This window comes from Zasmidium cellare, assembly GCF_010093935.1.
Source record: "Zasmidium cellare ATCC 36951 unplaced genomic scaffold M409scaffold_10, whole genome shotgun sequence".
NCBI classification, from domain to species: Eukaryota; Fungi; Ascomycota; class Dothideomycetes; order Mycosphaerellales; family Mycosphaerellaceae; genus Zasmidium; species Zasmidium cellare.
The window spans coordinates 86,545-110,581 of record NW_022986954.1 but is presented as its reverse complement, the minus strand read 5'-3'; the positions used below and the strand labels follow the sequence as shown (position 1 = coordinate 110,581).

Here is a 24,037-nt window from a genome sequence, read left to right as displayed (position 1 = left end):
ATTGAATTGAAGATACCCTTGTTGCAATGAGTGGAGAGTATGGTAGTACATTGAAGCATCTCGACTATAAACGATTATCTGTTTACTCTCCTTTTCACATGTCATCGTCTCGTCTTTAGGAGGCCTCCAGCCAATCAGTTGCAGGCGAACAGCTTCGACCTCAGCTCAAGAGACCTCACGTCACTCATCTCTTGGTCAGAAATAAGTCACCATGTGAAAAACCACACTACCCTCAAAAGCAGACACACATCATCAATGCCTCCGTAAACACCTCACGCTCCTGCCAAAATGGCCACACCACCACCGCAACCCGGAGGCTTCATCCTCTCTCCGCCCGCGTCCACAATCACAACTACCTCAACCATGCACCCAACCCTCCCCCACCCGCGAGACACTCCCCTACGCCCCGGCGGCAGTAAAGAATCTGCCTTCATCCGCCACTGCGATGCTCAACTCCTGCACATCCAACGACGTTTCGCGAAACGCACCTCTCCAAGCTCCCAATTCCTGTCAGAAGTCGACCGCGACAAGGCAGATACATGGGGCGACGTCCAAGGCTACAACACCATGAGCGAAGCATGTAAAGATCTGGGCGAATTAGTAGACATCGTCTGGGTCAGCGGGACGCCTGGGTTACAGGTCCCCTACCTCATCAGCATCGGACTTTTGCTGGGGAATGTAGTGCAGGGGATGCCGCCGAGTCCAAAGGCGCTGTTTCGGGTGTTGGGGAAGTTGGATCTGGCATTTGCGGGGCTGATGCAAGGCCGGGATGCTGAGACGGGAGAGAGGTTGCCGGGGTTTGAAGGGGGTGGGAGGAGGGGGGTTGTGAGTGGGACGGAGAAGGTGAGGATTCGGAGTCTGGTGGAACGGACGAGGGTGGGGGTTGTGGAGGTTTTCAAGAGGGGGGAGTTTGAGTATGAGGATGAGGAGGGGGAGGGGGAGGGGGATAGCATGGATATCGAGACGGAGACGGACGATGAGGGGCGTTTGGTGCTGGAGGGGGATGATCATGAGGAGACACCTGAGGAGAGTCTGGACATGCAGATTGCGAGGGTTTATGATCGGACAATGGTTGAGTTGGGGGATAGTCTGGAGGAGCCGAGTATTGGGGTTCTTACGGAGGGGAGAGGTAGAGGGTAAATGATGGCTCTTGTGCTATGAGGACTGGATTACGGATGCTATGAACGAAGATTACGATCAAAGTCCAGAAGTGATGAGCACGGTCTTATTTGGCTGGATCCCACGAGTCGACGCGGCTAGAATGAACAATCGAATTAGCAAGCCAGGCTCCTGGATGGTTGTATGCTGGTCTGGTCATCCAGAAGACACATCTCATCTAGCCTCCGAAGCATCAAATCCTGGCCACTCGCGGGTACTCTAGGCAATCCAGAGCACTAGCGAGAGCTTAATGCCTCTGAGAAAGCCGATGGGCACAGGTGCTCTCCTCGAGCTATCCTCGAGCTAAAGGACGAGACTAGCGGGATCCGCGCATGTGGTCCCCATGTGACCCTCGCGCGAACAGTATGAGTGAATGAGCAGAAATCAATATCGAAATGACGAATCCGCCCCAGCGCCCTTTGCAAAGCATTCGCTTTACACGAGCTTTGCGCGGGCGAGGTTTCATGTTCCACGTGAAATGACGCTCCTTCCGTTTATGGAAGGAACGAGTCGTCGGCAGCTCTATGCCGAAAGCTTCGGCTTAAGGAAGCACATTCTGGATCACATCAACAAAAACACAGCTGCAATCACAACACAGCTTCAACGAAGCGCCATGCCGGAATACAAGGCGCGCAGCGTGACTGCCACGCTCCGAGTCGCGAAGCTGGACAAGACTCTATCCGGTGCACCCGAATTGATGAAGAAGACGGATGCGCAACACGCCAAACACATCGAAGAGGTCATCGCGAATGGCGACCGGCTTTATGAACGCCCGATCGGACCTGATGGCAGTGAGAAAGGCGCTGCAAGGTTCATTGGCGAGTACGAGGACTTGCCGTTCTTCATGGTGGAAGCTGGAGAGCACATCGCCCATGTCGCTGAAAGATATGCTGTCGTTCCCACCATCGAGACACCGCCGCCAGCTTCAGCAGTCCCTGAGCTCTCAAATTTCGATGCCGTTGCCCATGATGCCAGCTCGCCACTTACTTCACTTGGAAACACGCCCTCGTTTGGCACGCCTGAGACCAGCTTCCTCCAAGAATCTCAAGATCAGAGTCTCGACCTCTCGCGCCATGATTCTGTCCTGGAGCCTCCACCGAAAGAGCAGACACCACCAGCGCCAATTTTACGGGCGCTTGGTGGCTTCCCACCGAAGCAATACCGCAGAGAGCCGACCGCAGAGTCTCAAGCAATCTCACTTACTCTCGAAATCGGTTGCAAAGCACGCGCGCGCAAGGAGGATGTGAAGATGGAAGTCTTTCTCAACGGCACATTGGTGGGCGCCGATTACATCAACACGAAGCGCTTCACGCTCACGCAGGAGAGCTCGCTGTACACTCAGCACTTCCATGGCACAAGACTCCATGTTCAGATTGAGAAGCCATGGATCTACCGTGCTGCTGATCACGCCTCTCAGAGTCAGATCTCCGCTGAGGAACGCTGGTCTGCGGTCGCGGAGTTGATTGCACAAGAGGCGAATATTAGAGGATGTGATGCCAAAGGGATGCCTGCGCCGAGCGCAGAGTATCTCAATGCGCTGTCGAGTGTCGCGATTGCTGAGCGCCTGAAAGACAAGCCCCAGAGCACCATCATTGATGTTGTTGTGACTACTGGCGAAGGTCGCAAGTTTTCCTCAAACCATGCGTTTATCACCGAGCCGCTTCGCCTGAGCTCCGCTAAGCATGGAGAGCGGACGAAGAGCTCTGAGCAGGTGGATCCACCGGTAGATAAAGCCGCGACTGTACAGGATGTCGAAATGGAAGATGCTGCCATAGATGAAGTGCAGACCGTCGATCAGAACCCTACCGCCACGGACTCTTCGGATACAGCCCCTGTGCTACCATCGACCTCTCCAGACATACCACTCGCTCGACGAACGCGTAGCTTCTCAGAGCCTGAAGCACAAGAGACCCTGACTGCTTCTCCGCCCAAGAAAGGCCTCACGCCGATCATAGAGAAAGGTACTACCCCAGGCAAGAAAGTCACTGCCGCACGAGAGAAGGTCGATGCCCTCGCAAAGGAGCTTGGTATATCTCCTCAGATGAATAAGCTCGTCGCGAGCTTCAAGAGTAGACGAGGAAAGACAGCAATCTCCAGAACCGTCACCGAGCGTCTTTCAGACATTTTGAAGATGAATGCAGAGAACCAAGAGAAAGCGAAGCTAGACTTGGTCACTCAACTTTCGAATGAAGGAGTACTGCCAGCTAAGCCGGCCTCGATTGATGGAAGTGGCTTCTCGCCTGTGAAGAAGCAGAAGCTGAACCCGGCCGCATCGTCTCAGTCTGGTGCTCGGCAAGAAACGCCGGTTCAGAACCTGCCAAATGCTGCGGATGTTCCAATGCCAGATGTCGGCGATGATCCCGTCGCCGCTTTGGCACAAGCCAGGATGGACACCGCTCTCGACTTTGGCGCTGCACCGAACGGACATCTCGCCAAGCGAATCGAATCCTTGTCACCTCATCGAACGCCTGTTAAGAGGCTGGGCGGTTCGTCTTGGGGTGTGCCGATTGAAGGGGATGTCGCTTTGGAAGGCGCCTCGCAAGAGATCGCGTCGAGAAACACTTCAGTCTCACCCACGAAGCTCAGACGCGGACGATCGAAGGTGACCGCTGATGGTTCTGAAGCCTCTGAGCAGATGCTGGACAAGGAAGAGCTCGCCGTCCAGCCTGCTGAAGGTCCTCCAGCCTCGAAGTCTCGTTCGGCTGCTACCGGTGGCACCAAGAAGTCGGCTGCACCTACGGTGACTTATGATACTACTCCCGAAGAAGCGATGGCGGCGTTCGAGATGCCGAAGATTTGTCAGGGCGGTTCCATCAGCTACGCGAACCCTGACCAACATCGGACGGTGGTCAAGCTGCGCCCTGGAGAGTTCAACGAGCAGAGCTTGGTGGTCGGCATGAGGTTTGTCGTACTGTGAATGAGCTCCATGGCATGGAAGAATGGAAGAGACGGAAATTGTCTGGCGTTCAATGGTCATTCGATTTTCGAGATACCCTTTATGAGACGCAAGAGTTGCTCAGCAACTCTCAATGAAAGCAACAAGATGACTCCCTCAGTAAGTCTGATGCTTCTTCACATTCTCCCAAAGCTGAGCATCCTGCTCGACCTTGACCTCCTTGGACGTATCCAACTCGTTGAAGCGACGGAGATCCATCTCCCTGTCGAGCAATGGGATCACGTACTTGTCGAAGGTTTGCCAATACTTTAGAAACAAGACAACGTTAGCTACCGCATTTGGAAGAAAAGAATGTTACTCGATTCACTCACCGGATTCTCCAAATGATACTTCTGGCTGCTCTCATGTGCATATCTCTCCACGATCGTGAAAGCTCGGGGGTCTTTGTGGTCTTGCATCACAAACCTGCACAATGTTAATCATCAACCAATTCTTTCTCCTCATCATTAAAACTGCTATACTCACCAACTCAAACACTCCTTATCCTTGCTGTACACCTGACTCGCTTCCTGCAGCTTGGCCGTCAATTTCTTGATGGCTTCGGCATCGTCTTTGGCGTAGAGATGGACGACGAGGGTGTATGCCATGTTGATTGATCGTTTTGTCTGATTTATAGTAAGAGAGAAGTGTGGAGTGTTTGAGGTGGATGCTTTGGTTGAAAAGTCGAGAGCAGGTGAGGTCACCGCAGTCGGGCCGGATCTTGGGGCTTGTGGAGTTGGTGGTGACGGAAGAAGGTACGGAGGGACTTGACTTCATGCCTTGACTAACATCTTATTCAGTTGTTTAGCAAGAGCTGACGAAGTCCGAAGTCTGTCCATCTCCTTACTGCCGCTCTACATGAAAGTATAGCGTGGAAGACTGGCTTGGAAAGGCCTACAACTGATTTCAAAGACTGGACGATTTGACGGGCCCGGAAGGACAACAGCAAGGACTACTGGATGCTATCGCGAAACATCATAATTAGCAAGAGTACACAGATAAGACCTTTCATAGGCACTTTTGCATCTGTGTTTGTGACTGGACAGGAGCAGCACTGCCCTCGTGATCCTACGCCACACGAGATGGCGGCCCCTCCAGATAGAACTACAGCCTCTACGCTGTGCGACGCGCCACGTTCAGACACAATCGAATACTTGCGCAGAGACTAGAGATATGCGACAGGGCCGATGCAATCCAGATGAAATTTTTACAACAGGACCCTTACCCGTACTTGAAGCGCCATTACAGCATCCCTTTGCCTTCACAAAACGATCGGAATGGGGTCTAAACGATGCGTTTACTGTGCCAGCCTCACGATCGAAAAGCTCGTACACTTGGCCGAGAGGGAATTTTACGGGCATACGTTTCCAGGCGAGCATTACTATCAACACCATCAGTCCTTCAAAGACCTGGAGAGCGCAGCATATGAGGGCTGTGACCTTTGCTGGGTGATACTGGACGCCTTCAAGACGACACCTGAGGATTATATGTCATCGGCAATTGGGATCACGGCAGAAGAAGCTGATCGCAGGGGCTCGCTGTACACTGAAGCGATTCTCGCCGAGCCATCCCATGTCAGGCTGGCCATCAACGCCAGTCACGTTTACGCAGGACGCCGTCTTGACGAAGTCGAAGCGTTTGATATCCTCTTGGTTCAGGTCGGCGAGTATCGAAACTATTCCGACGAGATTGATGAAAGTCAGGTCAAAAAGGACCAAGGTACTGAAGATCCGGAAGAGAGTCATTTTGGAGGAAGTACGGATGCAGAGAATGAAGGCGGAATAAGCCCATATGAACTTCGCACCGTCGACCTCCTGATCAAAACTTCTCGAGGTGGGTTGATGTGGTATTCTGTCTCTGTTGTGAGATACTCATTGACTAGACAGATCAACCGCTATTCATCGATGGGCGTCGAATTGGACGTTTTGAGACTGGGAGGGACTTGGGTGCTGACGAGAACTTCGCTGTGGTCAATGCATGGCTTCAGCAATGTCGGGAAGAGCACCTCACCTGCCGCACAGAGGTTGCTGGCCTATTGCCCACACGCGTAATTGACGTTCACTCCGAGCCCCCCAAACTGGTCCTATCTCGAGGTGCAGTCGGGAAGTATCTTGCGTTGAGCCATTGCTGGGGAGGAGCAATCTCAGTGCTTCTGACGACAAAGACGATAGACCCATTCCAGGAGGAGCTTCCCATGGACCAGATCCCGCGAAATTTCGAAGATGCTATCACCATCACTCGACGACTCGGCGTTCAGTATCTATGGATCGATAGCTTGTGCATAATGCAGGACTGCAAGGAGGACTGGACGGTGGAGTCGAAAAAGATGGGACAAGTCTATCGCGATTCTGTCCTTACGATTTACGCCGCTGCAGCAACGGGCAGCACAAGCGGGATCCTCTGTAAAGGTTCCAACAACGGAAGCCAAGCGCGTGCAGCGATCAAGGTGTTCAACAACGAGCTGTTAGAGGTGGCGGTTGCAGGAAAATGGGACCCAGACCTTGAATCCATGAAGGTCTTGGAACGATCCAGTCCGCTCAATAAGCGCGGCTGGACGCTCCAGGAGTTGACACTGAGCCCTCGGCAGCTACATTTTGGAAAGGATGGGATCTACTGGCGATGTCGAGAGCAGACCTGCAGTTTAGATGGCCTTTCAATAGGCAACCTTTCTCCATATGACTCCATGGATGTGGACCCGTCATCTGTCTTTTTCTGGGACACCGCGCACGGTCAGCGACTCACCCCTGACGAAATGCAAGTTGCCATGACAGCATTTCTCACCCTGGTCCAAACCTATTCACACCGCGCACTCACATACAACACAGATAAATTACCAGCACTCTCAGGGCTGTGCGAGCGCATTCATCGACTTATTGGAGGGGAATACCTAGCTGGCATTTGGAGTCGCGACCTTGCCCGTGGGCTTCTGTGGTACAAGGAGATGTCAAGTTGCAAGCACGTCCAGCCGTATCGAGCGCCTTCTTGGTCTTGGGCTACGACAAACGACCCGGTGTTGTTCCAAATCCGGCCAGAAATGCCAGCCACTCCGAGTATCGAAATCATCTCTCACAGGATCGAGCCCTGTGACTCAGCGAACCCGTACGGAGCGGTGAGGTCAGGCCTTCTCGTTGTCAAAGGCCTCACCCTTCCCTTGATCCGCAGTCGTCAAGTCATCAGCATGCATGGCTTTAATGATCTGTTTCGAGGCATGGGATGGTTTGATGAGCCAGAAACGGAGGAAAGTGTAGTAACGAGTACGAGTATCGTTTTCGTTGAGACACGGGAAAGGCTGGAGCTTTGCATCCTGTCGTTGCCACACACGGAGGAGAGACAGTCGCATTTTCAGGTAGACAAAACATTGTGGAGCCAAGACAGGTATACCGCTCTATTCATCGATACTGGCACTGACCTTAAGAGCGCCATGGGTTTGGTACTGCGGCCGAAGGAACACTCTGCGGATGTCACGTTTGAAAGGGTCGGAATGTTCAGCGTCGATGCCGGTGTCGTGCCGGGACTGATGGATGAGTTGAAGGACGAAACCATCACCTTGGTTTGAGACTGGGGAGCTTGGTTGCGGCTGGCGGCGGGTACTGCGTGAGAACTTCAATATTTGACTTGACCATAGAGAAATTGATCTGCCATTAAACAGTCTCGTTGAGCGCTGTGGCCATATGCAACACTTTTGTATAGACATTACAACATCAAACACCCACCCAAACATCTCCATTACCTCCTCCCCGTCGTATCATTAACAGCATACTTGCTCTTACTCCTAATCCATGGCCCATACTTATACAGAATATACGGCGCCGGCACAAGCGGAATGCTCAAACACGCCAGAATGGTAAGGGTATAGTGAACGCCCATGTTCTCGTAGAACGGAATGCCGACGATGGTCATGCCGCCTGCTGCGATGTATCGGATCAAGGTGATGGAGGAGAGGGCGCTGGCGGCGTAGATCTCGTAGGAGTCGATGATGTACTGCGAGCGGATGTTAGCTGAATGTTTACAGAGTCAGGGGTAAGAGTAACATACCTGGTAGCTGGTGATGAAAATGCAGAGGATGCCGTAGCCGAAGAGCACGGATGCTAGGAGTGGCGACCAAATGGAGATGTGAGGATATGCAGTCCAACCCATCCAAAACAGACTGATGGGGACTGCAAATGCGCCACCGAGCATGGAATACCACAGCCTGAACTCTGGAGGCAGTCGGGTACCACCTTGCTCCTCAATCTTCTTGAGATCACGCTTCGCCCAGGAGTAGATCAAGGGTACAATGGCTGAAGCGCAGCATAGACCAACGATGATACCCACGAAGCAGATACCCGTCAGGCCCTGCGAGATGCCATACGTATCCTGAAAGACATAGGTGTATCCGTCCAGGAAAGTAAAGAGGATGATGTAGATGACCGTGAGGTAGAGCGCAAAGATCATAATGATCGGTTCCCGAGCTGTCAGGATGAAGGGGCGGTATAGAGAGTGCGTCAGACGATGGAGGAGAGTCTCCTCGCGAATCTCGATGTATGCGCGGTATCTCTGGTCCTGTGTGATGGCTCGAAGATGCTCTGCTTTCCATTTGAGCAGGGTCTGTGGGTAGGTCTCTGGGAGGAACAGGACCACGACTCCTAGAATCAAACCGGAGAAGATCAGGGTGATCCACTCTGTCCAGCGCCAGCTCAGCTGATGCGATTGCGCTATGTAGCCACCTATGATGGGCCCGAGACATGGACCCAGGAAGCCTGCGTTGGCAAACATGGGAAAGGCGTAGACGCGCTCCAGTGGGCTCCACAAATCGCTAATGCTACCACCTGCGCAGACCAACGGCGTCGATCCGAAGAAGCCAGCAAGGAATCGGAACGCCAGCTGAGCGCCGATGTTGGGAGACAGTCCAGCTCCTAAGATGAAGCACATGTAGATGATCATCGTCACGATGTAAACTGGATTTCGACCGACCGTCTCACTGAAGGGACCAGCGAAGAGGGCACCACATCCGAATCCGATCAAGAACAGACCAGTGGTCATGCTTTCGACAACTTCTGAAACTCCAAACTCTTTCGAGGCTTGTGGAAGTGCAACGCTGTCGATGGAGCTGGCCATACCCACGACCAGGGCGATTGCTGCGATTAAGAATGTGCAGAACAGTCGTTTCGCTCTTGGCCAGTTACTGTGAAGACGAGGGTCAGTCTCTGAAAAGGCAACCAGCATCATTCTACTCACTGAGGATCATTCGGATCATGCGGTCCCTCATAATTGACGACAAACACATTGCCATCCCCACCCTCCTTGGTCGTCCGTCTCCGTACTTCAACACCAGTCAAAATCGTCCCTAAGGCATTTCCGGCACTCATCTGCGTCGTAGTTCTGGAAATCGTCCTGTTGGCACTCAAGTCGTTGACATCCTCATCGCCACTGTCGTCTCCATCTTCAACTTTCGGGGTCTCCTCCGCTGGCTCCTCGAATCGTCCGTTCTCAGCGGCCATCTCTTCTTTTTGCTCTTTTTCCGAAGAGGCATTCAGATCCGTGGGAAGTGGACGCAACTGGTTCTGGGTTGCGAAGTCGCCATGTTCGACGCCTTTCTCGAGATCCTGTTTGCTCTCGTCTGACGATATGGAGGCTTTCGAGAGACGCCTTTTAGGCTTCTGTCGAGGTTGTGTTCTGAAAGCTTCTGCCCTGGCCTGGTCCCGTTCTAATTGTGCCTCGACCGTGGCTCGGAATCTCTTGTACTGTAGAAAAGACTGCATCTTGGAGTGGCGAAATCCGTATCCTCAGGCCACCGATGAGTGTAGATTGAGATAGCAATTCAAGAGCAAGATAGCGCGAACGAAGTGGCAACGCGTCCCTCATATACAATGAGAAAGCCAAGATAAAGACTCAACCTTACAGCAAAGTGAAAGACTCTACCTTCAAAGGAACCCGCTCGTAACCTGTAATGGCATCATGGACCGAACGGACCACCTCATTAGTAAAAGAGGCGCGAGTACACAAACCCACCACATCATAGCAGTAGCGAGTACGCACACCCACCAGGAACGACTGCGAGTTTTTCGGCAGTGTGTGGGCAGCAGCAGAGACTCGCGCCGTCGGAGGCGTCCTTTGGTGACGTTGTTTTGAGGTGGATTCGGAGTTAAACTCAACCTTCCCAGCGGCAGAGTCGCGGGTAGATCGGTTCGGGGGTATGACAGTGACATTGAGCCAATGAACATTCACTTGATGATGCACTAGCAAAGCTTATGTGGACCGACCAGAGATTCGTTTCTTATCGACTGGGTGTGTGTTGGGGAACAGAATCGTGCGAGCCGGTCGGCTCGTTGGTCGCTTTGCACATTGGGGAATTTTCAGGCAAGGCCACTGGAATCAAAAGTGTTCGGGGTAGGAATGATCCGAAGAATTGCTGCTTTTGGGGCATGGAGTAGGGCATTGGCAAATATCCATAAGCACAGTTGGTGTCGTGAAAGTTGCCTTATTAATCATGCATTGTGTCATCAACGCTTGGAGTTCGAAGGAGTATACGATACGATGTACCTTATGTGAGGTACTCGTGTGAAGAGTAGGATCAAAAATCGACCAAGGAGACTGCGCTTGCCAACCGCAGCAACCACTTGTTCCGACGTTTGGATGTGCCGGCGGAAGCGGAGAAGTAATGAGGTGAAGTCTAATACTCTGATGGCATTCGTAGCTCTAGATATTTGTACAGTGTTTTGGTTGTCCCTTGCTTTTAGAACTTGAAGACTTGGTCTTTGCTGTATCCCAACTCTTTCAGGTAACCGCTGAGCTCACCCTGGTCTGCTGGGCTCTTCTTTGCTCCTGAGATGGCCTTGCAAAGTCCAGGAGGTCCACACACGAAGACCTTCACATTCTCGTCGTTGGGTCCGGGGATTACAGTCTTGAGCAAGTCCTTGGTGATGAAGCCACTGCCTTGCTTCCAGCCTGACGGTGGCTTGTCGAGTACGTAGAAGGCGCGGAATCGTTGTGGGAAGTTGTTCTCGAGCTCTTCGAACTCTTTCTTGAGGAGAATGTCCTCTTCAGTGACGTTGCCAAACACCAGTGTGACCTTCGTCTTATCTGCAGGGTTCTTGAAGATCTGTCGGCACAGCTGGTACATCGGGGTGATGCCGGTTCCACCAGCGATCAGAGCGATATGATCGTGCTTGTTGGCCTCCCAGGGATACTTGGGGATTGGTCCCTTGATGTCAAGGCTTTGACCGGGCTTCATTGCGTGCAGGTGCTCACTCATAGGGCCGTTGGGGTATTTCTTGACAACCAGATCCAAGAAGCCTCTCTCATCTGTGACGGGTTAGATCTGCAATCGCCTTTCCGATCTGCTCTCCATCTTACCCTCGTCGCTCGTTGGTGTGTATGGGCGGATTGTAGGCTTCTCATCTTCAGGACCCTTGTACTTCGTAATGATGGCGCTTGCGACCGGGAGACCAGAGACCGCATCTGGGTTCTCATACTTGAATCGGAATTGCTTGGTGTTGTGGTTGATGTCGTCAACCTTGTCCAGAACGAGGCTAATGAAGCCCTGGTCTGCGCCGACTCTCAGTTTTCCACGCCTTTGAATTGTACAACTCTTAACATACCACCACCAATGAAGACCTTGTCAGGTGGTCCGCCCTGCGACGGAGGCACGTTCTTGAATGCCGGTTCCGTCAGCTCCTTCGCCTGCTGCACCGGATCTTTGCTGCCAGCCAAGGCATAGTATCCACCTCCTGCAAGGGCTGCACCGCCGAGGCCGTAGAGGAGGAAATTGTTGCCACCGCTCTTGGGAGCTTCCGATGCGTATCGACGGACTTGCTGTTGTCGTCATTTACGTTAGCTCTCCATCGCTTGTCCGCGAGAAGCCATTGAGCATCCAGCAAATCGTTAGCATTGGACATGGAGACTCACGCTTGACAGCTGAGCTGCAGGCCGGAAAAGGCGTGTCGAGAACATGATTGAGTGGTGTGAGGTCAGAGAAAAGTGCCACGAAGAAAGCAGAGCTCACAAAAGCAGCTCAGTGAGGCTCAAGCACGAGCTCGGCGACTTTGTCGTCATCGCCGTTGCCAAGACACCGTCTCACAGGGCAGCGACTCCACGAGTTTGTCAGCCATCTTTCATTCATTTACATTCCTTCGTGAGCCGCTAGCACCAAAGTGTAACGCCTATGCATCGTTCAGGGCTACGACATGCTGGTAATTTGATCTGATTGACCCTACATTGCCTTTAGGTGGCTCTGGATAAAAGCGATTGTTTTCCCCTGGATCCTGACACACCACGTCAACGCCTTTCACGATGGAGAAGCGTTTCTGTGAATACATGGGACGACGCAACTACTTCCCAAAACCCGGCCAACAGCTCTCAGCACCACAATCAACAACACTCTCAAGCCCCTCAGATAGTTGTTTCCCCTTCCATCAACATTATTCACCATCGAATCCCCACTTCTAATCATCGCACCACCCCAATTCGAGATCTTGCGCTTTTGCACCTCATTGAACACCATCGCCAACTTGTCCTCAGGCCCATACCGATCTTGAGGAATGCTCATCCCAAGGTACAACCTAGGTGGTTGGGGAAGCGTGCTCTGGCCGATTAGCAGAGTCGACCATTGCTGCAAGGTATCTACGAAGGTCGAGACCTCGAGACTCATTACCGTGGAGTTTTGCCAGGCGGGTTTCGCTTCGTTGAATTCGAGGCCCCAGAGACCGCAACCCCAGCCTGTGAACCCGGGATAGACGAAGTCGGACTGGGCCATGATTCCTATGCCGATGGATGGGTTTCCGAGCGAGCAGTCCGGTGCCGAAGCAAGGTAATAGGATTTGCTTGAGTCTTCGTCGAAATGACTCCGTAGCGAGCTGGCGAAGACAAGCCATTCCGAGGTATTCTTGATGCCATCCATCACGAAGCCATCGAGTTTGATTCCTGGACCAAGAGGCCTAAGCTGGCTATCGATCTCGCCTCCACCAAGAAGATTCCAGGTGATATTGGCCAGCTCAGTAGCGCGCTCGTCTGAGGGGAGGTCCTCCACTTCGTAATTCTGCAAGCCGACAAGAACCTTTTTTCCTGCTTGTTGACACTTGGTCACCCCTTCGACCAGTCCGGCGCACAGAGAGGTGTTAGATTCCGCAGCCTTCTGAGCTGCAGGCAGATCCCAAGTACACCCCGACGCACCGAACGACGGATAGCCCTCAGGACCTTGCAGTGTGGTGTAGAAAGACAGGAGCACGGTGTCGATCTCTTCTTTATCGCAAATAGCCGAGAGACCTCCTTGAATGGGCGATCTACCGCTGTTGTAGACGTTGATGGCTATGTTGCCAGTGGCCTGAGGGTCGAAAGTGTATGTGGACGAAGCTGGATGCAACGGATATCCTGTCCCGCTGGCGTACGGACACACTGGATTTGGACTACTCCCGTTGCTGGAAAGTATCCACTAAGAGCCGTGAGGACGCTGGTAGGTGTAATAGTGCGAGTCCTTGTCATGCGTGTTGTTCTCGTTACCTTGAAGCTCTGCGATGATCGCGATGTGACTGCGCTCGCCCGCGGTGCCGTTGCAGTGTTCAGTGTAGTCTCATACGAGCCAGTCAAGGGAATGCTCAGGCCAGTGAAGTCTGGTATTGGCAGCGTTCCCGTCGACGATGCCGCGGACAGCAAAGAAGGCGATTGGGAGGTCGATACAGCCTCAGGAGATCCTGGTATCAAGCTTTGAAACAGCACTTCCAATTCTTCCATGCGATGTTCTATCGCCTGGATGAATGTCAAGAGATCTCTGGGCAGGTCGGACAGGCCATCTTGTATCGCTTGGATGTCTTCAATCGCAGCATCGCCGGCTGTAAATGATGCTGGCACCTCTGTCGTTGTAGACGGCTCTTCGATCGCTGTTACGGCTGGTACGACGAGTTGGCGGACATGGTGTTTGTGTATGGGACGGCGATGTACGTGTCGTGAGGTCGTCAAGGGTGATATGGACAGGAGTAAGACCAGCTTGTGCAGGAAGCGTGAGATTGATAGCGTCATGTTTGATATCGCAAGCGCAGCTCTCCGAAAGAGTGTCTCGAGCCATGGTGTCCTTATAGTATAATGGTGGCTCGGAGGGGTAGGGGGCAGGAGGCACTGCAAGAATGAGAGTTGTGGAAGCGAAAGAAGTGCATGAAGTCTTAGCATACTTGATTGAGGACATGGTGGCTGCGAACCACATTCCAACGCGTAGTGCCTGCATACCCAGCCCCTGCCTCCCCTCGCATTCCGCCCAAAGTGGATCATCGCACCTCACCTGATCATGAGAGATGTCATGAAGTTGAGATTCGATATTCTGCAGCATGAGAGCGGTCAGGAATAGAGATCCTCCTCTTCGTCGTAATTTTCTTCCTCGTCATCATACATCTGCTCGTCGTCCTCTTCCTCGCCATCCTCCACCTCTTCCTCGGCCTCGTCATCCTCGTCCTCCTCCATCTCCTCCTCCACCTCCTCCTTCTCCTCGACGTCAGGCGTCAAATCTTTCGCCCATCCCGTCAACCCTTCGCCACCCACAAGCGGCTTGTCCTGGTCCTCAGGAAATGGAGTAAACTTCAAAGCGAGCCCCCCATCAGAACGAGAACTGCCCACTTCCTTGCAAATTCCATTCCAGAGCTGCTTAGCAGTAGGTCGAAGCACCGGTTTTTTAACGAGACAATCCTCCACAAGTTCCACCACCTTCTTGCAGAGATTGGCATAGTGCTGCTCAACCCCTGGCTTGTGATCGGTGTGGGAGAAATCATCAGATTCTAACGCGTCTCTGTTCATGAGCGATAATATGACCCGTCCGATGGTCCAGATATGGCTCTCCTGATACTCGATGCCTGAACCATCTTCTCGCTCCTATCACAATTCATTAGTCGCTTGCCGCAGCTGTCGAGGAAGCTATCCTACCGGCGCCATGTAGCCTTGCGTTCCTGCTGTCAACGCTCCATCAGGATCGTCATAATAATGGCAGCTATCAAAGTCTCCGAGCTGAGAGAGAGTATTAGCAAGCATTTACTATTGTTTGCTCGAACAACGACTGACCTTTGCAACAGGTACGCCAGGCCAAGTTGGGACCGGGTCGTCGTTTGCAAGGGTTAAGAAGACTAGGTAGACAATCAGCATGAAGTTCGTTCCAGGCTTATCATCATCCTTACTGTTGTCTGGCTTGATATCTGAGTGGATCAGTGCCCGCCACTTGTTCCTCTTGTCGGGTGGCGGCAGCTTGCCATAATTCATCAGGCATGCTGCTGATGCCATTGACTCAAAGACGGCCCAAAGTACGTGTGATGATATCCAGCTAAGACTGTCAGTGCTCACCACTAAGTCAGGGAAGCTTGTAGACCTCACCTCTTTTTCGATCGATGCGCCTTAATCATTTCCTCTGCACGACGGCAATACGTTAGCACCCGCATCTGTATGCCTCAGTTCGCAAATCCGTGTGAAACACTCACCAAGGGTCCCGCAAGGACAATACTCCTGGTAGATGCGATACAACGTCGGGTCCGGAGTGCTGTGGCCAACATATTGGACGATGCTGGACGAGTCTCCAAGACCGCTAAGAAGTCTTTGCATGTGGACCTCCATCGGCACCCTCTCGCCATTGGGGGGAGTATGCCAGAGGTCGTCGTTCTTGGAGTCTTTCGGTGAAAGGTAAACATCCTTGATGACTTTCCTGTCAACAACCTTGTTGCTAGTGTCTATCTTCACCCACAGCCCTGCAAAGTTGCGAGTTCCATCACCCAGACAACGGCTGAACGACCACAAGCCGTCTACATCTGGAGACACGTCCTTCTCAAACCCAAGACTCTTCGACTTGTCTTCCGGCTTGACAATTGGACGCGGCGGTGCATTGTCATCAAGAGGGGCGATTTCTTCCCTGTCCGCTCTCCACGGCCAGCCACCCTCTTTGCAATGCTTCAGCATGTTCTTCCGATCTTCTTCCAAATTCAAGATCTTCCGTCGTTCTTCACTGGCGTTATTCATAGCTTCCACGAAAGACTTCTGGCACCAAGCTAAGATCTGGTCCCTCACGTATCTATTGAGTGTCGAGACGTATCCAGTTGGGTTTCCCTCGAATCCAGTGTGTAGAAGCGGATCCAGAACATCTCGGTCTTCAGCAGTTGCCATTGCGTATACTCGAGCGAAGAGTTCGTCCAAAGTGTCCATTTCCTCCTTGGAAGCCTCGTCGTTCTTCAACGCCCGATGTATGGCCTGCCATGCCTTTGGCCACTGGGCTTTTCGAAGAAGGGTTAGTCCACTTTGAGTTGCCATCCGAACAGGACGGTCGCGGTCTTGCGAGTCTCCATCGGGCGAGACTCTCGCACGCTTGCTCGATCGACTGCGTTCTGATGATCCATCCGAGGCGGCTTTACGTTTCCTGGAAGACTCGCCAGGATCGAACCCCAGATCATCGCCCGAATCTGGCTCCTGGTCATTTTCGCTTGAAGTGTATTTCTCATCCTCATCCTCATCAACCGCAGGCGTCCCTATGCGCGTCCTCGGGCGAAACCCACCCAGTCCGACCATCTTCTCGAAATACCCTTTCGTCCTCGTCTTCGGCTGAAATGTGAATCTCGAAGCTTAGGATCATATTGCGAGGGCATCAAGTGCCTTCTTACCAAGACAATGCCCCATGGTGCATTGGCTTTGAACTTCTTTGTCGAGCAGAGCAACACAGTGCTCGAAAACCGCATCCGGCATGCTCGATTCTTTGTCTTCCATCGTGGAGTTGATCGAGAATCGAGGACCACTGATCGTGGTCTCGAACAAATTGGCCGCAGGGCTGTGGTCCATTGTCGTAGTCCCGGGTCCTGAGCTGGAGGACGACTTCGTGGAAGCGTTACATCCCAGTTGGTATGCTGTTACATTCAGCACCATCGCAGATTCATACCAGACCAATCTCCCCTTGGTTCTCGTCATCAACGCGATACAACTCCAGCAATCGTGCGAGAATCTTTCTCGAGTAGACACATGAGCGCTGCTGTCTTGTGGGACAACCATTCCCAACCAGCAAGGCCATCGACCCTTCCAACTAAACACAAAGAAACATACATCTTCCCACCATCCTTCAAACAAAGCACCAAGAACATCCCCTACCCAAGAAAACGAAAACCTCCCGCCATGCCATACCACATAGAAGTTGTACGGCCGAGCCCGACATCGCACCTGCTGAGCCAATAAAGATTCACTCAGATCTTATCAGATGATCTTGGAGGTCTCGGCAGGCGACCTTGGCGTCCTTGGGAGAAGTACGTGAGTGGGTGTGTGCTATGCGAACACCCCGCAGCTCGTATCACCATATAGAGAGGATGGAGGTCGTACCATTGCCGGGTGGGAGGTTTTGTAGTGAGAGCTCCCCAGTTGGAAGGGTGGTTGTTGCGTTCTTCACTAACTTCGTGGTAGTACCTTGTTCAAAGCCGTTGAGATAATTGTTCATCGTCGAGAATGTATCCATCTCCTCTCCTCATCGGCACAGTCCTGCTCCAAGGACTCGTCGCCGCTCATGGGGACTCTCACAGCTCCAGCGAGATGGGCCCGGCAGCTTTCATGTGGCCTGAAGACAGACCATGGTCGGCCGATGCAGACAACACGCCTCCTTGCGGATCTAGCAGCGGTGTAGGAGAGCGGACTGAGTTTCCCTTGAGTATGTTGAGATTTGTGCAGAGAGATGAGCCGTCGATCTGATCGATCCGTGTCTTAGCGAACGGGAGACTCGCTCTGGTAACCCAAGACGACACTCGGGCTGTGCATGTCGGCGTATCGTATGACAATGGTAAGTTGAACCAGATCAACTTTCATCAGGCGTGTTACTGACGGCTCCTCAAGACCCACAATCCATCACCGACTTCGAGATCTTCTACGGACCGCAAGCAGTCGGCGGTCTAGACATCGGCCACACATGCATCACCGCCCCTGACCCACCCACCAACATCAGCGCCGGCAGCAACGCCACCTTCATGTTCTTCTACCTCTCAGAAGACACCAACAGCAAAGAAGCCTTCTACGCCTGCACAGACATCACATACGTCGAGACGACTGCCTTCGCGGAGCGCATCCCGTGCTTCAACGCAACGAGAGAAGAGCCAGGTGTGTCGACCGATGCAGCGGTGGATGTGATCACGACGGCACCTGATGGATCTGATCCGCATCCGGATGAGGATCATGGTCTGTCCCGCGGCACTATCGCAGGGGCTGTCGTTGGGTCGGTTTTGGGTGCCCTGGCCATTGCTGCGCTGGCGTTCTTGTTGTTCCGCCGCAGCAAGAAGTCAAAGGCCGTTCAGCAGCCTGCGATGGCGCAGACGAAGGATGTTGAGAGAGCTGAGAGTGATACTTCATCTCGTTGAAAGTCAACGAGTGAGGTATCGCCTTGGTGATGTGGAGATTGTATCACGAAGGTCGAATGTCCGGCATTGTTCTCAACGAGCTGCAAGGTAGTTATTCTGAATAGTCAGTCGGACTTCTTAGTATCAGCATTTCCCCTCAAGACGTTTTGTAGTCGCCCAACAGGAGTCCCCGAAACACTCTGCGCATCAAGCACCCAAGTCGGCAACAACCACATCAACCAAGCAAGCACATTAGCCGCATACCCCTTCCTCACAAACAACGGCGGCGGCGTCCTCAACAACTCCTCAACCGTACTCTCCGCAACCCGCTCCCTCTCATGCCCCCTCCCATCCGCTAAAGACCTCCCCATCATCCCCTCCAACTCCTCCTTAATCGGAAAATAAGCCGAAGTCTCCAAAATCCCGCCTCCTGTCCGATTCGCATAAAACTCCGTCTTGACCGCAGACGTCACGAGCGTGACGACGTGGATATCGAAAGGCGCGAGCTCGACGCGCATGACGGCGCTCATGTTCATCACTGCGGCTTTGGAGCTGGAGTAGATGCCCATGAAGGGGCGGCTGAAGCCTTCGACGCCGGAGATGCTGGCTTGGTTGACGATTGTGCCTTTAGCGGCGCGGAGGAGCGGGAAGAAGGCTTGCGTTACGGCTAGGACGCCCCAGACATTCACGTCGAATTGTTTCTTGGCTTGGGAGATGTCGACGTCCATTAGGGGGCCGAAGTAGCCGTAGCCGGCGTTGTTGATGAGGAAGTCTAGTTTGCCGTCGGTGAGGTTTTCGACTTGTTTGACTGCTGCGTCGATGGACTTTGTCGATGTCACGTCGAGACGTAGAGTGACTAGAAAGCCGTCGTTTCTATCTTTTTCGGGTTGTAGGTATTCGATGTCGTCTGTGTCGATGGAGGTGGCGATCACGTTCACACCTCGCTTCAGGAAGGCTGCTGCTTCGGCTTCACCCATCCCTCCTGGACTTGCGCCGGTAATGAGAGCCCACTTTCTTTGTTGATTGGCCATGGATGTCGTCTTGGATTGGAGGACGTGATTGTGTTTTTGGGAGACGTTCGAATCGTGGAGACATGAAAAGCAACAACCCCGCTCGAGTCGGTAAAGCAGTTTGCAAGGAAGTCGCTCAATGCCATCGGGGTTATGGAGAGTAAGCATCGGTATCTCAATAAGTGCAACATGGTATTCTCATAATGTAATCAATTCCACTCTCTACCTATTGACCGTGCACTGCAACTTCACAAGCACGCCTCGACTCTCGCCCTCAACTCGTCCAGTCCAACATTACCGCTCCTCGTGATCACCACCGCCTTGACCGCGCCACTCTCGACAACTTTGACAAAAGCTGGCGTCACCTCAGTAGCCATCAATCCCAGACATCTCTCGATTTCGTCGTTGCTGATGGGGCTACGAGTGCTCTGTTGGATTTGTTGAGTTATTGCTGGCATGCTGACGATGAATCGGTCCTTGGTGCCCACGAGAAGAGATAGCACCTTCGTTACATTCTCGATTCGGTGGAGGGCGGCCTTGCGTTCCATCTGATCCTTGGTAGGTCCAGCTGGTAGAGTTGATGCCAGGTTTTGTCTCGCGAGGACACGATCCAGAAGAGCCGTGCTGCGATTCTGCGTTGCTTGAAGGGACTTTGGTAGAGCCGAAGGAGCCAATGCTGGTACCTTCACACTGGCCTCCTTGGACGCTGTCTGGCTGGCTCTGAGATCCGCGAGGCGTTGTTGTCCGCGTGCGAACAGGGGAGCGGCCTTGATCGCGGATTGGTTTTGTGTAACATCGAGGAGTGGAAGGCTGTCAATGAAAGCTTCAACTGTTCTGTTCTCTTTCGCGGTCTTCATCTGCCATGTTCGCCAAAGCTTCTCCAAAGCATTCTCAAACTTCGTGCCAATTGTGAGTGGATTGATGTTGAGTGCCGGGCGACCAGTGATGGATACAAGCGGTTTCGCTATGACCAAGCAAATACCAGCTCTTCCGTAGTCCTGGACGAGGAAATCCCGATCACTCTCCTCCACGATAGCCAATATACGCCTCAAGTCGTCCAGCTTGACGCTACGTTTTCTCCAGGTTTGCGAGATCTGAGGGAGCAAGGTCTGCATGTCGACGGGAGAGGCAGATCCGTTGTGCGAGTAGTAAAGAGACAATGCCGACAGAAACGCCGCATGTAGGTCTTGGAGCTCCTCGAGCTCTGTCGGGAACTCTGCCAGAAAGCCGCTCTTCTCATCATTTGGACTGTGTGGAGGTGTGTGGTAAGAGATCTGCTTTTGGGAAACGGCACATGGGATCGCGCGAGCATTGGCATCGATGTTGAGCCTGTCGAAAAGCGCAGCGGCGCCTCGAGTAGGCGTGTTGGTCGGTGAGGGAGGAGCCAGATTCTTGACTCGCTTGTTGCGTGGTGTGGCTAGGTGTGGATTCTCTGTGGTCTGAGCGATCGCCCGCGAAGATACCACAATCACGTCCTCCTCGTCCTCGTCTGCCGCCGCCTGAACTCGCTTCCTCTTCTTATCCACTTTCTTGACTTGTGCTTGAGACGGAGCTGGGTCTTTCTCTTGGACAGACTTTCTCAATTGCTTCTTATTGCCATTGGCGGCATGGGGTTTCCCGACGGTGCTGAACGTGCTGATGCTCTTCTGAGTTGGAGCTGTACGCGCTTGTTTACTCGCTCGCTGATCGGCGACATCATCGTTCTTGCGTTTGCGTTGACCAGGCATGTCGATTGTGTATGTATGTGGAGCTGTATGATAGAATTGTGTATGATAGCAAGGCGAGGAATGGGTCGGATGGAGATGTGTTGGTGGAGTGTTTGTCGATTGCTGAATGAAGGTGGGATGATGGACGCAAAGTGCTTTACGCGCTGCTCTTAGCGCGTCACTTCCGTGACTAGCTTTCAATTCCGAAATTTAGCCAGCCCCCAGCCTCCCACATTCACTTCGCCTTGCATGCACCACCCTGCTTGTGACTGCGACGACCTCCATTTTTGACGAGTCGAGCGTCTTCAGAACGACTCATATTCGGCTGTGATAAGAATCGAAGGAGCGTGTGTTGATTCTGCCATTTGCCTACCAATATGCATGGGCCATAGGCGGTTCCGAGACTCGCTGCATAGCAGAGACTCTGATCGCAGCAAGCCCTTGTAGCATACCCTCTTCAAAAACTTTAGGTCCGGAATAACTACCTCCTGTTAAGGCGACGAACGTCTTCGATAGGTAGCTGCTCCATGGATATGCCCATGATGTGTGAGATGTGAGAGATGAAGACATCGGCTACGGCATCAAACCCTAGCAAGTCGAGACGAGCAGAGTCGGATAGTTCGGCTACAGGTTTCACTACCGAATGGTCTTCAACGACTTTCCAACGCCTCATCTGCTGCCAAACCCGCGGCTGTCTAGATTGCAATTGCCCCATCTGCGCTCGCACAACCATGCCAACCCCTATTCCTCTACAACATCACCGAACAACGCATCCCGTGATCCCAATCTCCCGCCAAGCGACGTACCTCCGGCGCGGTGTCGTCTGCCGGCGTTCTGGCTGCTGGCTGACTTGCGTCTCGGCCAATCCTGCACGTCGTCGCTGCACGTTGACGCTGCGGCAAAGCATCACCACCAGCGAAAAGTTACTCCAAGACACTCACAGTCCAGATCACTTTGCCCACGATTCTAGGCGCTGGGCGCGATGCGGCGCGGCGGGCTGGCAAGCACCAGTCTACCGGTCGGCCGCGGCTTCGACACTACTCGACGCCACACGTGCAGATAGCATGACACCCTGCGAATCTGCGCGCTGGTATCGTCGTGGACGGTAGCAACCCCCCGGGCTGCACTTTTTGGTAAGGTCACGTTGTGCGAAAAGGTACCCGTCATCCTCCCTCGCTCTGCGTCCCGACGGAGTGACTTCATCGTCCTCTTTCTGCTTTTCAGCTCGTGTTTTCTTTCCTTCTGACCATCCATTTGCCTATGTCTACAAACGCGGCGGCATCTGTGCTGCGGGTTTGGCCTATCACTACACCTTCCAGGCCTTTGGATTACACAACATGGCGCTTTCGTCGAGCTAGGTCGCACGTCTTGATAAACACTCCTCTCCGCACCGGAAAAGCATTGTTTCCTCCTGAGAGGACTTATCACCATGGCCGCACACATCGCGTGGTTGCCGCGCACCTTTGGCACACGCGAATCTCCCCAGCGCAAGTCGAGGAGCAGGCCTCTTCCTTTGCGCATCCGGACATACAGTGAAGCTGGCTTCCAGAGTCCGGGATTCGACGAGAGTCATGAAGGCCGACATTTGAGGAACAAATCTTTGTCAGTCGCAACTGAAGTTGCCGAGCTTAGCCCGACGACGCTGAAGAAGATGGAAGACGGCGATGAAGATGAAGTCGAACCTACTGAGAATGAAAGTCCCCGGTCGTCATTGGATGGAAGCGTTGCTGGATTCTCAGACAATTCGAGTCTGGCTGGATCTCCATTGACACCTTTGACTGGCCTCTCAAGTGGACGAAGCTCGTTGGATTCAGATGGACCCGAAGTCCTCTCATACGACTTCAGCCGGATCGACTACGAACTTGAGCGAGCCAAAGTGTTAGGCACTGGACTCTGGAGTACAGTCTACATGGCCAAGCAAAAACCGGTTAACGTCTCACGCTCCGGCCTCTCGCTCCTCTCACCGCCGAGATCTCCTCGCCTCTCGCAAAAGTCCAGAACAACCTCCATCCCGGCCCTCTTCGCAATCAAAACCCCCCTCCGACAAGACGCCAAAGCCATCTTCTACCAAGAAGCCCGCGTCCTCACGCACCTCCAACGCCGCCCCACCTCCAGTCTCCACATCATCCCCTTCTACGGCCTCGACCCCCGCAACTCCTCCCTAATCTTCGAAGCCATTATCGGCGGCTCCCTCGAAGACCTCACCTCCCGCATGAAACAAATGACCGAAGTCGCCCGCCACCTCGAACTCATCACCCTCTTCCCCGGCATCGCCTTCGACCTGATCAACGGCCTCGACTTCCTGCACTGCAACGGTGTCATCCACGCAGACATCAAACCCGGCAACATCCTCCTCGACATCTCCGCACACGCCACCGACGAAAACAAAGCCGTCGTCCGCGCCCGCTACATCGACTTCTCCGCCGCCTTCATCCCCTCCAAAGGCGACTCTGCCTCCAACGCAGGCGGAACCTGGGATTACATGGCCCCCGAACAGATGCGCATCCAGCCCGAATGGAACACGCCCACCTTCGCCTCCGACGTGTGGTCCCTCGGCATCACCTTGCTGTACGTCATGGTCGGCGACTCGCCCTACAGCGCGGCTTGTGGCGGGAATATGTTCATGCTAAGGGAGGCGATCAAGTCCGGGGATCCTTTGCAGTTTGCGCGCATGGAGACGAGGGTGCGGAAGCGGTTGGCGGCGTGTCAGGATTTCGTGGATTGTGTCCGGTTGGCGGTGAAGAAGGAGAGGGAGATTCGGGTTACGGCGGCGGCGTGGGCGGGGTGGTTGGTGGAGTGGGAGAGGGAGGGTTGAGAGAGTGGGAAGGTGAGATGTGAGGAGGGCTTTGAGTTAAGTGTCGTGTCGTGGAGTGGACTTGAGCGATGTGAATTTTTCCTGTGTGATACCCCTATGTTATAAGACCGGAT

At 53.3% G+C, this 24,037-nt stretch overlaps 12 protein-coding genes across 12 annotated transcripts; 5 read left to right on the top strand and 7 right to left on the bottom strand.

Moving 5' to 3' along the window:
- Window positions 1–288: 288 nt before the first annotated feature.
- On the top strand, window positions 289–1,140 carry M409DRAFT_52435 (uncharacterized protein; the record flags this gene model as incomplete). The annotated part of the gene is made up of 1 exon (XM_033812079.1): window positions 289–1,140. The coding sequence occupies one exon, from the start codon at window positions 289–291 to the stop codon at window positions 1,138–1,140; it is 852 nt and encodes a 283-aa protein (XP_033670040.1).
- A 631-nt stretch (window positions 1,141–1,771) lies between these two features.
- On the top strand, window positions 1,772–4,075 carry M409DRAFT_20375 (uncharacterized protein; the record flags this gene model as incomplete). Its single annotated transcript, XM_033805364.1, has 1 exon — window positions 1,772–4,075. One exon carries the CDS (start codon window positions 1,772–1,774, stop codon window positions 4,073–4,075), a length of 2,304 nt encoding a protein of 767 aa, XP_033670039.1.
- A 135-nt stretch (window positions 4,076–4,210) lies between these two features.
- M409DRAFT_64913 (uncharacterized protein) lies at window positions 4,211–4,701 on the bottom strand (the record flags this gene model as incomplete). The annotated part of the gene is made up of 3 exons (XM_033816282.1): window positions 4,211–4,360; window positions 4,426–4,519; window positions 4,580–4,701. 3 exons carry the CDS (start codon window positions 4,699–4,701, stop codon window positions 4,211–4,213), a joined length of 366 nt encoding a protein of 121 aa, XP_033670038.1.
- Window positions 4,702–5,370: 669 nt separating this feature from the next.
- Window positions 5,371–7,649, top strand: M409DRAFT_64912 (uncharacterized protein; the record flags this gene model as incomplete). The annotated part of the gene is made up of 3 exons (XM_033816281.1): window positions 5,371–5,751; window positions 5,976–7,262; window positions 7,440–7,649. 3 exons carry the CDS (start codon window positions 5,371–5,373, stop codon window positions 7,647–7,649), a joined length of 1,878 nt encoding a protein of 625 aa, XP_033670037.1.
- A 170-nt stretch (window positions 7,650–7,819) lies between these two features.
- Window positions 7,820–9,834, bottom strand: M409DRAFT_52432 (uncharacterized protein; the record flags this gene model as incomplete). Its single annotated transcript, XM_033812078.1, has 3 exons — window positions 7,820–8,074; window positions 8,129–9,257; window positions 9,311–9,834. The coding sequence occupies 3 exons, from the start codon at window positions 9,832–9,834 to the stop codon at window positions 7,820–7,822; spliced, it is 1,908 nt and encodes a 635-aa protein (XP_033670036.1).
- A 974-nt stretch (window positions 9,835–10,808) lies between these two features.
- M409DRAFT_52431 (uncharacterized protein) lies at window positions 10,809–12,025 on the bottom strand (the record flags this gene model as incomplete). The annotated part of the gene is made up of 4 exons (XM_033812077.1): window positions 10,809–11,377; window positions 11,429–11,620; window positions 11,674–11,887; window positions 11,981–12,025. 4 exons carry the CDS (start codon window positions 12,023–12,025, stop codon window positions 10,809–10,811), a joined length of 1,020 nt encoding a protein of 339 aa, XP_033670035.1.
- Window positions 12,026–12,359: 334 nt separating this feature from the next.
- On the bottom strand, window positions 12,360–14,086 carry M409DRAFT_52430 (glycoside hydrolase family 18 protein; the record flags this gene model as incomplete). The annotated part of the gene is made up of 2 exons (XM_033812076.1): window positions 12,360–13,502; window positions 13,571–14,086. 2 exons carry the CDS (start codon window positions 14,084–14,086, stop codon window positions 12,360–12,362), a joined length of 1,659 nt encoding a protein of 552 aa, XP_033670034.1.
- Window positions 14,087–14,398: 312 nt separating this feature from the next.
- On the bottom strand, window positions 14,399–16,597 carry M409DRAFT_20370 (uncharacterized protein; the record flags this gene model as incomplete). The annotated part of the gene is made up of 6 exons (XM_033805363.1): window positions 14,399–14,926; window positions 14,978–15,058; window positions 15,113–15,174; window positions 15,226–15,368; window positions 15,419–15,452; window positions 15,523–16,597. 6 exons carry the CDS (start codon window positions 16,595–16,597, stop codon window positions 14,399–14,401), a joined length of 1,923 nt encoding a protein of 640 aa, XP_033670033.1.
- Window positions 16,598–17,515: 918 nt separating this feature from the next.
- M409DRAFT_20369 (uncharacterized protein) lies at window positions 17,516–18,414 on the top strand (the record flags this gene model as incomplete). Its single annotated transcript, XM_033805362.1, has 3 exons — window positions 17,516–17,714; window positions 17,772–17,843; window positions 17,897–18,414. 3 exons carry the CDS (start codon window positions 17,516–17,518, stop codon window positions 18,412–18,414), a joined length of 789 nt encoding a protein of 262 aa, XP_033670032.1.
- Window positions 18,415–18,518: 104 nt separating this feature from the next.
- On the bottom strand, window positions 18,519–19,424 carry M409DRAFT_52428 (uncharacterized protein; the record flags this gene model as incomplete). The annotated part of the gene is made up of 1 exon (XM_033812075.1): window positions 18,519–19,424. The coding sequence occupies one exon, from the start codon at window positions 19,422–19,424 to the stop codon at window positions 18,519–18,521; it is 906 nt and encodes a 301-aa protein (XP_033670031.1).
- Window positions 19,425–19,651: 227 nt separating this feature from the next.
- M409DRAFT_64909 (uncharacterized protein) lies at window positions 19,652–21,130 on the bottom strand (the record flags this gene model as incomplete). The annotated part of the gene is made up of 1 exon (XM_033816280.1): window positions 19,652–21,130. One exon carries the CDS (start codon window positions 21,128–21,130, stop codon window positions 19,652–19,654), a length of 1,479 nt encoding a protein of 492 aa, XP_033670030.1.
- Window positions 21,131–22,538: 1,408 nt separating this feature from the next.
- Window positions 22,539–23,924, top strand: M409DRAFT_20366 (uncharacterized protein; the record flags this gene model as incomplete). The annotated part of the gene is made up of 1 exon (XM_033805361.1): window positions 22,539–23,924. The coding sequence occupies one exon, from the start codon at window positions 22,539–22,541 to the stop codon at window positions 23,922–23,924; it is 1,386 nt and encodes a 461-aa protein (XP_033670029.1).
- Between the last annotated feature and the right edge of the window lie 113 nt (window positions 23,925–24,037).